This window comes from Mandrillus leucophaeus, unplaced genomic scaffold (assembly GCF_000951045.1).
Source record: "Mandrillus leucophaeus isolate KB7577 unplaced genomic scaffold, Mleu.le_1.0 Scaffold488, whole genome shotgun sequence".
Taxonomy (NCBI): domain Eukaryota; kingdom Metazoa; phylum Chordata; class Mammalia; order Primates; family Cercopithecidae; genus Mandrillus; species Mandrillus leucophaeus.
Genome location: NW_012105231.1, coordinates 640486 through 653249, shown reverse-complemented (window position 1 = coordinate 653249; position 12764 = coordinate 640486). Strand labels below are relative to the sequence as shown.

General features: G+C 38.6%; 1 protein-coding gene across 2 annotated transcripts in view; it reads right to left on the bottom strand.

Annotated features, from left to right (window-relative positions):
- Nucleotides 1–379: 379 nt before the first annotated feature.
- The window catches only part of WAPAL (wings apart-like homolog (Drosophila)), an 83576-nt gene continuing 71191 nt past the window's right edge, over nt 380–12764 (bottom strand). For both annotated transcript variants that reach the window (XM_011995397.1, XM_011995398.1), the window contains exons 15-18: nt 10978–11185; nt 8036–8124; nt 3040–3135; nt 380–2734 (exon numbers count right to left, since the gene is read on the bottom strand). In XM_011995397.1, coding sequence (XP_011850787.1) covers nt 2669–2734; nt 3040–3135; nt 8036–8124; nt 10978–11185 — 459 coding nt within the window. In that variant the 3' untranslated portion in view covers nt 380–2668. The remainder of the gene's footprint in view (nt 2735–3039; nt 3136–8035; nt 8125–10977; nt 11186–12764) is intronic.

The window sequence follows — 12764 nt, the reverse complement described above, 5'->3', positions numbered from 1 at the left end:
GTAAAGGAGAGGTTGAGGAATCTACTTGTAAATGCAGGAGGCCTAAGGACTGACAATTAAGAAGAAAACTTAAACTAAAAAAACTAAAAAGCAGTGTAAAACCTCAGAAGCAAATAAGTCTGGATCATACTCATAGGAGCAAAAAATACCTAAATCAAAACCGTATGTCAAGGGCCTAACTGAAAATCCAGTCCCTAATTGGCCTGAGTTGTTGAGTTCACATTATATTCAGATAAGTATTATTAAAAACAGAGAAATAAAATATTTAACGAAAATTGGTTAAATGTGTGTTAAGTGATAGTGTATTTCCCATTAGTCAGCTATATATAAAGTTTGTGACACTTTTGTCCTCCAACAGACTTATGTTAAAGACAACATGTGTATTGAAAGTAGCAATTTTATTTGAGTTAAAATTATTTACAAAAACCCAAAGACATACTTCATGAAACTGGTACAAACTATTTTTTCCTGCCGTTGGCTTTTGCTCCAAAGATCACAGCTGAGAAATACTGTATAAAATAAAAATAGGATTGGATTCAGAAAAGTACTCTACTGTTCTAATTTCCAATTGGTAGTATTTACAGAAATATTTACAATGGAAAAAAAGGTTACTTTAAAACTTTTAGTTAATTTGCAAGTCAGCCTCAAGTACCCTAAAATGCAGAGTTCTCTGAGGGTTAAAAACACACAAATGCACTGCAGTTGGTGAAGTGATTATCTCCCCCACCACCTCCCCCCACCAAAATCTGCATCTCTTATCAGTGCTTGACAATTAGTTATTATTTAAAAAACAAAACAAAACAAAAAACTGTTAAACACTGAGGTAAATCAATTTTCAAATGATTACCAGTGTAACAGAAAAATGTAGTTCGCCCTGATTGTTCTCATCCAAATGTTTTATAATATTCCTTACCATCTGCCACATGTCAGGTTCACCAAAAATCTGTCCCTTTCCCTAAATCCAATGATTAATAAATACCAATGTATTTTGCATTTTAAAATAAAATATAACTAATTTAGTTTTATGGGTATCATTTACCAGTATGTTTTTAAAAGTATTTTGCTAAGCCAGCTTTAATACTCAGGGCAAATACAATCTCATGGTTCCCACGTTACACTGGCGTAGTATGTTCTTAAAAGGTGATGGGTAGGGGTCGGGGTGGGTAGAAGGAAGAAAACAATTTGCCTGGAATCAGTTACTTCCTTATAGATTTCCCAACAATCTGCATTATCAAAAATAGGAAGACAACAGAAGGCAGCCACTGCATTTAAAAACATTACAGCTGGCACTGATACAAGAGCCCCGATTTGTCACTTTATACAAGGAAATAACAAAGTCTAAATGGGTAAAAATTAGACTTTTAGCTATTTTCCCCAATACACACCAAACTAATATTTTTATGGCTTCAAGTTTTACAAATCCAATGAAGAAACATGATGTGTACTACCTGAAAGGTATTTAAAAGTATTAATGAAAAAGATCTCTAGAAAGCCTGTATTCAGGCCCAATCAATAAAAAAGAAAAGGGGAAAAAAAAAGTATAACCAGTGGTCTGAAAAATACAAGAAAAATTTTCAATGTTATATTAAATCTATAAAATGTTTTGTGTTCCATAACTGTTTTCCAAATAACCGCTCTATGAACAAAGGATCTGAATGAAAAAAGGGTCTTCTCTAAACCAGCAATTTAAGGCTTTGCGCTTATGCAATTGATCCTGTCACTCTATAGAAGAATATACATGTTATCTGAAAACATGAATTCCACATTGGTGTTTTAGCTTCCTTATATTTATTGTACTGAACATTAGAAAATATATCTAGAGAGTCTTTCCTCAAAACCTAATAATGTTTCAAAAGCCTCTCTAGCATTAAGTGTAAACTACCCTGGGTTTGACTATTTTGCCTCTTCCTTTAACAGGGCACATCATCTTATACAATATTCCCTCAAACTGTTTTTCTTGTGTCTACAGCATGACACATTACGGTATGATACTGAATATGGTTGTGGTCTCAAAAGTAAAAAATAGTTCAATAACCCAAACCTAATCAAGAATAAAAAAATATACTATTAATCCCATGTATCTTTGGATTCCATCTAATTTTAAATACAGACAGTAGTTCAGGGAACAACAACCAAAAAATTCACAAAATTATTAAAAGCTTTATTTACGATTGGAATCATTCAACAAAAAAGCAAAAGCAAATGAGCCTGAAAAAGGAACTAAGCTGTTGTCTAGAATGTCCTCAGAACATTCGCTACCTCAGTAGCTAAGCTGCCTTTGCACCTGGCTGGCATGACAACAGTGGCTCAACATACACAGCAGTTGCACTAACAGCAGCACAAATTTTCCCCTTCAAACTTGCTCCGAATAAAGCAAGAAAACAAGGGGAGGGTATAAACTCTGCCAAAGTAAATGTATTTAAATACTGCATGGAATTGTTAACAGCCTGAACCTTTTCCCTCATTTTTGATAGTTGCAGATTGATGTAGTAACTGTCATTTAGCAAATGCCCAATGCATGACGAAGAAATCAGGTGGCCTTAAAAATCCAAACACGAATGATACTGATGAATGTTCTTGGTACATCTTCAAGGACTTCTTTCATAACTTGACTTTTGTCTAAGGATAGCTCCAGCATTACCGAGCACCTGAAGCAAAGGTAAAGCAGCTAGCAATGTTCCAAATATTCAATCACTCTAGAGATAGATTTCTGGCCAGTTGTTCCAACAGCACACTGAAAGGGGGATGAAGGCGAAAGGAAGTAACAGTTAATATTTAACAGATTTTAAGAAGTATAAATAAAAGTTTACCTCTAGATTTACTAAACTGAACACTACAAATCAAAGTACACCGAGATTAAATTGTGGGTTTGATAAATAGTTATTTGCCATAACATGCAATAATTACCTTGAAGAAATAGAACACAATTATTAAAATTAGAAGAAAATCCCTTTTTGCTCCCACTTACTATGGCCATAGTATTTTTATGTCTACTGTCAATGTATTATACTTAAATTTAAAATCATAAAAGCTACTTACAGTGAGATTCATGAAGCTCAAAAATTTTTTGAGCATCTCTGTCATTATTGAAAAGTCTCCTTCTGGCAGATATTCCCGCACAGTGGTTACATTGATCTGAGGAAACAGAGCAAGAAATGTTGGTCAGCTGGCAGAAAACATGAGACTGCACCTCGTACAATGTTGTTGGTTTTGACACACATCTGTGTTAATTTTCAAGATCCTTGGAACACGTGGTTATTCTCTTTTTTTTTTTTTTTGAGACGGAGTCTCGCTCTGTCGCCCAGGCTGGAGTGCAGTGGCCAGATCTCGGCTCACTGCAAACTCCGCCTCCCGGGTTCACGCCATTCTCCTGCCTCAGCCTCCCGAGTAGCTAGGACTACAGGCGCCCGCCACCTCGCCCGGCTAGTTTTTTGTACTTTTTAGTAGAGACGGGGTTTCACCATATTAACCAGGATGGTCTCGATCTCCTGACCTCGTGATCCGCCCGTCTCGGCCTCCCAAAGTGCTGGGATTACAGGCTTGAGCCACCGCGCCCGGCCCACGTGGTTATTCTCTTTCCACACTCATTCTGCGTGCTGTCGATTTCCTACCACACCCCCAGAAAGAAAGGAGAAAGGCAAAGTTGGCAAAAGCTACAAATAAACATTTGTGTACACATTTACTTTTTTTTTTTAATGAAACAGTCACTCTGTCACCCAGGATGGAGTGCAATGGTGCAATCTCAGCTCACTGCAACCTCCACCTCCTGGGTTCAAGCAATTCCCATGCCTCAGCCTCCCGGGTAGCTGGGATTATAGGCACGTGCCACCACACCTGGCTAATTTTTGTATTTTTAGTAGAGATGGGGTTTCATCATGTTGGCCAGGCTGGTCTCAAGCTCCTAGGCACAAGTAATCCACGCGCCTTGGCCTCCCAAAGTGCTGGAATTACAGGCGTGAGGCAGCATGCTGGCCTACTTTCATAAATGCAAAGAAAAAGGCCTGAAATAACAAACTGCACTGTTTAATGTATGTGTATGTTTCATTGGGGGCCCCGGAGGAATAGAAGAGGGTGAGGACTTTAGACTTGAGAATGTACTCACAAAGCTGCTCATGAAATAAAAAGATGAAAGAAAAATTCACACGCTTCACAGATGAATTCAACTAATTATATAGGACAGGAATTAACTAGAAGCATCTTTCCAAAGGTAATCTAACCTCACCTACGACAGATTCTCAGACAGTATCAGGAGAGAAAACCCTTCATTATTAGCAAGAAGCAGCCAAACTATATATAAACCAATCTGTTACATGGAAAACATTACACAACCTGCTTAAAAAACTATTTCATTACATTAAAGAATGCTTTAAATGTTTTAGGGAGAATAAAAAGAAAAGACCTTTTAGGAAGGTTCACCTGTAGTAAGGAACAAAAGAAAGTATACTGTCCCAAGTTTGGGGACACAAGGTAAAGGTTAAACAAAACCAACCAAACAACAATAAAACACACAAAAACTTCCAATTTGACTTCTGTTAGCGGGGGCAAAAAAGGAGAGACAACATATTTCTCTTCAGAAATTTGCCACTACCCTCACCCTTTTTTCTATTCCCATGCCAGGGTACTTGCAAAATTAGAAAGCGGCAAAATAATGAGATGAATACAGCTTCAGAAAAGATCTAATCAAAAAACTGCTAAAGTACTCATGTGCTGAAGGTATCAGTTACATTCAAACTGATCCTTCCACCAAAAGCTATCACAGTAGTGGGCAGAGTAGTGGCTAAAGTGTCTCTGGAGAACTGCTCAGTAGAAAAGTACACCTCTATAAGAGAGAATATATGATTAGCTCCTATGTTTTGGATGAAACTCCCTCAATCCAAATCAAATCCTTCTCTGTCAACACACTACAGAACATAACATACAGCATTTCTGAGGCAATGGGAGGGACAGTGACCGCATTTTTTAACAGAGTATAGCAGGTACAAAAAGAAAAGGCATGATACAGCATGGCCTATTCGAAAAATTTTAAAAGTATCCGGTGGGTATGTAAGTTTGGAAATTGGAGAAGCAGTCTTAAGTCCAGGGTCTTGCAACATTAAACAGTCATTAGTCCCCTTATTGGCTGTGAGCCAAGGAAGACTGGGCAAGGAGCTATGTGATCAGCAAGTGCTCTGAAGTAAGTTAGCTCTGGTGGCAATGTGCAATGTCCCAGGAATGGACGGGCAAGAAAGCAGGAAGAGCAGTGAGAAGACTGACCACTGCAATGCACCAGATGCAAAGTGAGAAGTCATGAAGGGCAAGTGAAAACAGGATCAGACCACAAAGCGGCATTTGCTGCAACAACCACATGCTTTCTTGTCTATCTCTTTCACTTACACATTAGGCAAACCAAACTTCCTTTACATTTTGTGGTATCAGCTAGCTTTTTGGTGTTAATCATAATAATCTCCAAGGCAACAAACAAATCTGGGGCTCTATGAATTCACAACATTGCCTACAACTTAAGAACATTCTCTCTTTAGAGACAAGATAGATACAGGCAAACACAAACAGGAATTAGCATGGGAAAGATGACCCAAGATAAATCACATGTGGTAATAACACAATTTCAAGAATGATTATGTAAGAAATAATATGACTGAAATATGACTAAACCTATAGTGTGTACAAAACAGAGTATCTAAAAATCTTTACATTTAAATATTATTTTCATTGCTTTTGAGGCCTGCCTCTTCTTCCTCTCCTGTGTGTGATGTGTTTCTGATTTGCTCTTAAAATCTTGTCACTGCAAATAAGAAAAAGGGATATAAAGATCTTGCGGGGCCTCCAGAGCCATGATGAGAACTTTGGTCTTGATCCTGAAATGGGTGGTACCCAGAGGGGCCACACAGAGTGGGCTCGTGTATTTAGGTTGGTTAAAATATAAGTAAGGAAGAGATGGACAAGATGGATTCAGAAAAAACACACAGGACTTAGTTACAGAAAGTGAAAAAAAAAAAGGCAATACAAAGAATTAGATGGCAAAAATAAGGAAACGTGGCTGGGTAGATGGGCCCAAGTACAAGGAGCCAGCATGAGTTCCTGCTCAAATGAAGCCATGCATTTATCATTACTCTGTTCTTCCAGTCCTCCAGCTTCAAAATGAGATGGCCCCTGCTTCCTACTGAAACTAACCCCCCACTCTATAGGTCTCCACTCTTTCTTGCTCCCTCAATGCCCTTGCTCCTAGAAAACAATCTGCCTTCCATTTCAAACTCTGGCTTTACAATAATCCACCTACGCCCAACTCCCCCATCTTAAAGAGAACACTCACAATGATTCTGCCGTGTCCTTCTTCAACAGTTTTACTCCTCATCTTTGTTTTTCCCAAGGCAGCAGACTATCCCCATAGTCATTACCTTCCACTTTCGGGCTGACTCAGCCTGATTGTCTAGACATTCGTATTTCTCCAAAGTGAATCCTGATGATCTAATCCACTCATAGTAATCCCATGTTCCTGGCCAGCAACTGGTTCAGACAAAAACATTGTGACCCGATGCTGGCCAAGATAAGGAAGTCTACCTGGTGAGGGGTTAGAGTGGCATGGGGTCCCAAAGGGGAAATAAACAAACAGTTGTCTTAAAAAGATACGTATTTCTAGCCAATGTACCTATGGAAAAAAAAAAGAACCTAGAGGAAGAGGCACCTATTACTGCTAGGCATTATTTAATTTGATGAGACACCTAGCTTAGCATGGGACCATGAGAGCTAGCAAAGGACAACATGTGGAGGACAGCAGTTTAAACACAGAAATGGGGTGAGCGCTGTGGCTCACACCTATAATCCCAGCACTTTGAGAAACCAAGACAGGAGGGTCACTTAAGCCCAGGAGTTCGAGACAAGCCAGGGCAACATGGTGAAACCCAGTCTCTACAAAAAAATACAGAAAAACAACAAAGACAGAAATGATCCGAGCCTCTGATGACCTCAGTGAGGCACTGACATCACCCAAATTAGACTCTGTCATCTTGTTTAAGCCAGATGAGTACAGGTTTCACACTATCCCTTCTTTTACTCCAACCAAAGGCATCTGAACAAATTCATCCATCAAACAAGAGCCTTTTCTTTTCTTATTTATTTTTTGGAAACAGTCTCACTCTGAAGCCCAGGCTGAAGTGCAGTGGCGTGATCTTGGCTCACTGCAGACTCCACCTCCAGGATTCAAGCAATTCAACTCTTGCGCCTCAGCCTCCCGAGTAGCTGTGATTAGAGGTGTGTGCCACCACACCCAGCAAATTTTTATATTTTAGTAGAGACATGGTTCCACCATGTTGGCAAGACTGGTCTCGAACTCCTAACCTCAAGTGATCTGCCCATCTCGGCCTCCCAAAGTGCTGAGATTACAGGCGTGAGCCACCACACCCAGCCACAAGAGCTTTTTCATTAGACCTAATGTATTCTGACCTTTGGGACGTACCTTAAAAATCTCAACAAGTAGTTTTCAATATTATACACTATCTTGATTTTTAAGTTGATTTCATGTATGTAATTCTTCCTTTTTCATGAGATTAAAGGACTGACTAGCTTGTTTTCCAGAACTGCTTTTTCTTATATCTTTAACAGCCTAACTCTGACAGGCACATCCTTTCTAACAAAGCCATAAAGATCAACTTTATTTCACTTTTTAAAAAGTGAAAATCAATTTAATTTACTCCACTCCAAGCCTTACTTAATAAAACCTATATTGGAAAGGATTAGCATGTAAAAAATGCTACACATTCCCTTTCCAATAGAGACTGTACTAAAGTTTTTACTTTAAAACTATTTAGGTAATTTAAATAAAACTACTGGAAATGTTAACACATTTTCTGGCCATTTTTCCTCCATAGAAAACAAACAGTTTAAATAACCCTATAACCAGCCAATAGCCTTTGTGGAATAAGTTGGACATTAAAGGGGAAACACTGAAGAAATAAGTAAGTGAAACAGGTAAAGGTATGAAGCTGTTACATTGGAATCTTTCAAAGATACATAAAACATCACTGAACTATGTACTTACTGGACTTTCCTGGCAGAGACACCCAAGAAGTAGTGCTGTGTAGGAGGCCACAATGCAATCCTCCATGTGTTTGCCGGCATGCTGAAGGGCTGAGAGAATTGAGAATTGTAACAGTATATTAATTAACACAAACCTTACAAAACCAACCATTCTGTTAGTTATCTTTACTTCAAAACAGCTACAAATCAACAAATGATGCTAGGACAACTGGATATCCACAACTTAACAAAAATTAAATCAAAATGAAAAAAGGATCCAAAAGAAGAGCTGAAACCATAAAACTTTTAGTTAAAATTTTTGTGTTACAAAGGAAAAAATTAACAAACTGAAAAGATAATCCACAGAATGATAGAATATATTTGCAAATCATGAACTTGATAAGGGTCAAGTATCCAGAACATACAAAAAAATTCTTAACAACTCAACAACAAAAACAACCCAATTAAAACTGGGCAAAGGGCCCAGGCATGGTGGCTCACACCTATAATCCCAGTACTTTTGAAGGCTGAGGCGGGAGGATCACTTGAGCTCAGGAGTTTGAGACCAGCCTAGGCCACATAGTGAGACCTCCTCTCCACTAAAATTAAAAAACCTTAAATGGGTGTGGTGGTGCACAACTGTAGTCCCCAGCTGCTTGCAAGGCTGAGGTGGGAGGATTGCTTGAGCCTGGGAAGTCAAGGCTACAGTAAGCCCTGATTGTGCCACTGCTCTCCAGCCTGGGCGACAGAGCAACACTCTGTCTCAAAAACAACAAACACAAAAACCCACAAAACTGGGCAGAGGACTTAGAGAATTCTTCAAACAAGATACACAAATGGCCAATGAGCACATGAAAAAGATGGTCAGCAGCATTAATCACCAGGCAACTGCAAATCAAACCACAATGAGATATCATGTCACGCCCACTAGGATGACTAAAAATTTTATTTTACAATACAAGTAACTTGGAACCTTCATACATTGCTGATGGTAATGTAAAATAGTGCAGCCACGCTGGAAAACAATTTGGCATTTTCTTAGAATGTTAAACACACAGTTACAAACAATCCAACAATTCCAAATCCTAGGTATAAATCCAAAAGAAATGAAAATGCATGTCTACAAAAAAACTTGTAGATAACTTCAAAAAGCTAAAAAGCAGAAACCACTCATATGCCCATCAGTAAACAAATGGATAAACTATGGTATAACATTATGGAATATTATTTGTCTACGGAATACAGTATTAACAAATACTGTATCACGGATAACTTTGAAAACATTCTGCTGGCTGACAGAAGCCAGTCATAAAAGGCCACATATTGTATGATTCTTTTTTAAATGGAATGTCCAAAACAGGCAAATCCATAGACACAGAAAGTAGATTAGTGGTTGCCAGTGCCCAGGGAGGACGGGAAAATAGGGGTGATGGCTGCTAATGGGTATAGGGTTCCTTTAGTGGTGATAAAAACAGTATTTGGAATTAGTGGTGATGGCAGCACAACCTTGTGAATATATGAAAAACTACTGAATTACTCACTTTTAAAGGATGAACTGTACAGTCTGTGAATTCTATCTCAATAAAGCTGTAACTTTTTAAAAGACTGCTAAAAAACCAAAACTGTTATTACGCCAAAAAAAGAAAAGCATCAAAACCTAGTAACTGAGAAAAAGGAAAAGTATTACAATATTAGAACTAATGGTATCAGATTTGTGGAGAAGTGGGAGTAATAGAAGGAGAAAAGGCTCAGAATGAGACATTGCGGCAGCTTGTTTCCTAGTGATGTAAAACTGAACACATTACGGTCGTCCCTCTGCATCCGAGCGGGGATTGGTTCCAGGATGCCAGCACCCTCCAATACCAAAACTGGCATATGCTCAAATCTCTGATAGGAAAGGGTGCAGTATTTGCATATAAGACACACACATCCTCTGGCATACTGTAAATCATTTCTAGGTTACTTCTGATACCTAATACAATGTAAATGTTATGTAAATAGCTGTTATACTATATTATTTATTAACCTGTATTATTTTTTCTTCCTCAAATATTTTTGATTTGTGGTTGGCTGACTCTGTGGATGTGGAACCCACATGTATGGAGGGCTGACTGAACTTAAATTCATAACCTCAGTGATATGAAGTTACAAATGGCTATTCTGCAGAACTCGTATGAATGGCAAAAGTTGTATCACAAATTCTGACAACAGCAGATACTCAATAATGTATGACTGGTGAAGATATTACCTCTAGTATCTTTTTTTTTTTTTTAAATGAGAAAGGGTCTCACTCTGTCACCCAGGGTAGAGTGCAGTGGTGCCATAGCTCACTGTAACTTTGAATTCCTCAGCTCAAGCAATCCTCCAACCTCAGCCTCCTGAGCACCTAGGACTACAGGCTTGCGCCACCATGCCAAGCTAATTTTTTAAATTTTTCGTAGGGATGGGGTCTTGCTAGATTGTCTCAAACTCCTAGCCTCAAGTAATCCTCCTGCTTCAGCCTCCCAAAGTGCTGGGCTCAGGTGTGAGCCACCAGCCTACAGTATATTTCTTATTGTTTCCCATCTAGCACTTACATTTTGAGAACTATTACTATAATTTATGACAACAGATCTTCAAGTTTATAGTGAAGCTGAAAAAACAATCTCAAAAACTGAAAACTGAAAAACCTATTATGTCTCCTATGTGTCTCTTCACAGATGAGTAAAGGAAAGGAGGGCGCCGGAAGGAAGAGTGATTTAACTGGATCTTTCCTGTCACTAGCATGCCTGCCATTGGCATGCACCTTCCTCACTGTGGGAGAACTACCACAAGCACTCAAGTATCAAAGCTTGTCTGGACTGAACTAGAGAGGTCCTCAAGTAATAGCCAGATTAAGACAATCTGCGAATTAAAATGGTTTGAAGAAAAAAACAAAATCAAACCACTATCTTCAATTAAGTACACCATTCAAAGTAAATATACCTTTATTGAGGTCAAGTTCTTCATCCTCCTCCTCCTTCTTATGCTTCTCTTCTGTAACATCAGTCTTTTCAGTTGATACCCACTGTATTTCTCCACTTGTTTCTTGCCACTCTCCACTCTTATCATGCTGAGTGGTGGGAGCATCTTTGATCAACTCATCTGTTTTACTTTCTGCTAGCTGGGCTGCCCGCTCTCGCTCAAGGAATAGCTGATAAAAATTATTTTTGAAGATCATTAAAAAGAGATCGCCAATCAATATGCATATATGCAAATATAAAGTTATAGTTGCTTTTAAATGTATCACTAACTCTAAGATGGTTATGTGGTAAAAAGAGGTGAGTATAAGTAAAAGCTTTTGCTCTACATCCTACTGAAAGCCAAAACAAAAGTATAAATGCTGCTAAGATTCAATGAAGTCATCTACTAATGACGCAGGTTGCTTGGAAGAATGAGTCTCAATAATTTCCCTTAATTTGCATAATACAAGAAATTCAAGCAAAAAAATACAAAATTGGAAAATTCTTAAGTCAAAGGGGAATATGCTAAATTCCTTGCCATCACTTACTTTATTTTCCCTGAGCTGGTACAGTACTGACACATAGAAAACACTGACATGAATTGGGAAATGCTCCAAGTTACTAAAAGAATTGCCTGAAAATCAAATGCCAAGCAGACCCCAAAGATTTGTTGAGTATACAGAAGAGTGGTACACAAACTTCAAAGAGAGATTATACAAGATAGTATCTTTCAGAAAATAAAAGTTAACCTTTATAGAGAACAGCAATTCTCAAAACTGGTCTAAGAATCCCTATGGATCCTTAAGACCCTATCAGGGAGTACAGGAGGTCAAAATTACAGTCATAATAATATTAAGAGGTCTGCTGACTTCTTTCTTCTTTCACTGAGTGTACAGTGGAGTTTTGGAATCTACATGCCATGTGATTATGTCACTGCTCTAACAGCTAATGTAATGTCTCCCAGTTTTAATTTCTAATTCAATAAATATAGATAGATAAAGCACATATAAACAACAAAAGTTCTTTGGGTTTCCCAATAATTTTCAAGCCCTGAGATAAAAATGTATGAGAAGAGAATAATGGACTCCTACTTATGACTTCAGAAAGAACTGAGTTGTTGTGGGTTACTCTGAAGACACAACTTCAAGGATGACTGCTTTTGAAAAGGTCAAAAAAAGGAAGCTAAACACAGCAAGGGCTTTGGAAAAATAAAAAGAATGAACCATCACTGTTTCTGGACATGTACAAAATGACATTTAAGGAAATACCAAAAATACTTAGGAACCTGTTAGACTAGCAAAAATCTTGGCAAGAGTATGAAGGAATGGGGACTCATAAAAAGTTTTAGGGGGAAGTATAAATTGAGGGCATAGGAAGTATGTGTTTGGTGATGAGGGTGGGAGGAGTTAGGCATATCAACTTTAAATACAGTACAATATATTCTGACACAACAATTCCTAAACCAGAAAAGTACACTCACAGACATACTTTGTATGGCCTGGCCAGGCAGGGTGACTCATGCGTGTAAATCCTAGCACTTCGGGAGGCCGAGGCAGGCGGATCACTTAAGTCAGGAGTTCGCGACCAGCCTGGCCAACACAGTGAAACCACCTCTACTAAAAATACAAAACTTAACTGGGCGTGGTGGCACATGCTTGTAATACCAGCTACTTGGGAGGCTGAGGCAGAAGAATCACTGGAACCTGGGAGTCAGAGGTTGCAGTAAGCTGAAATGGTGCCACTGCACTCCAGCCTGGGCGACAGAGCAAG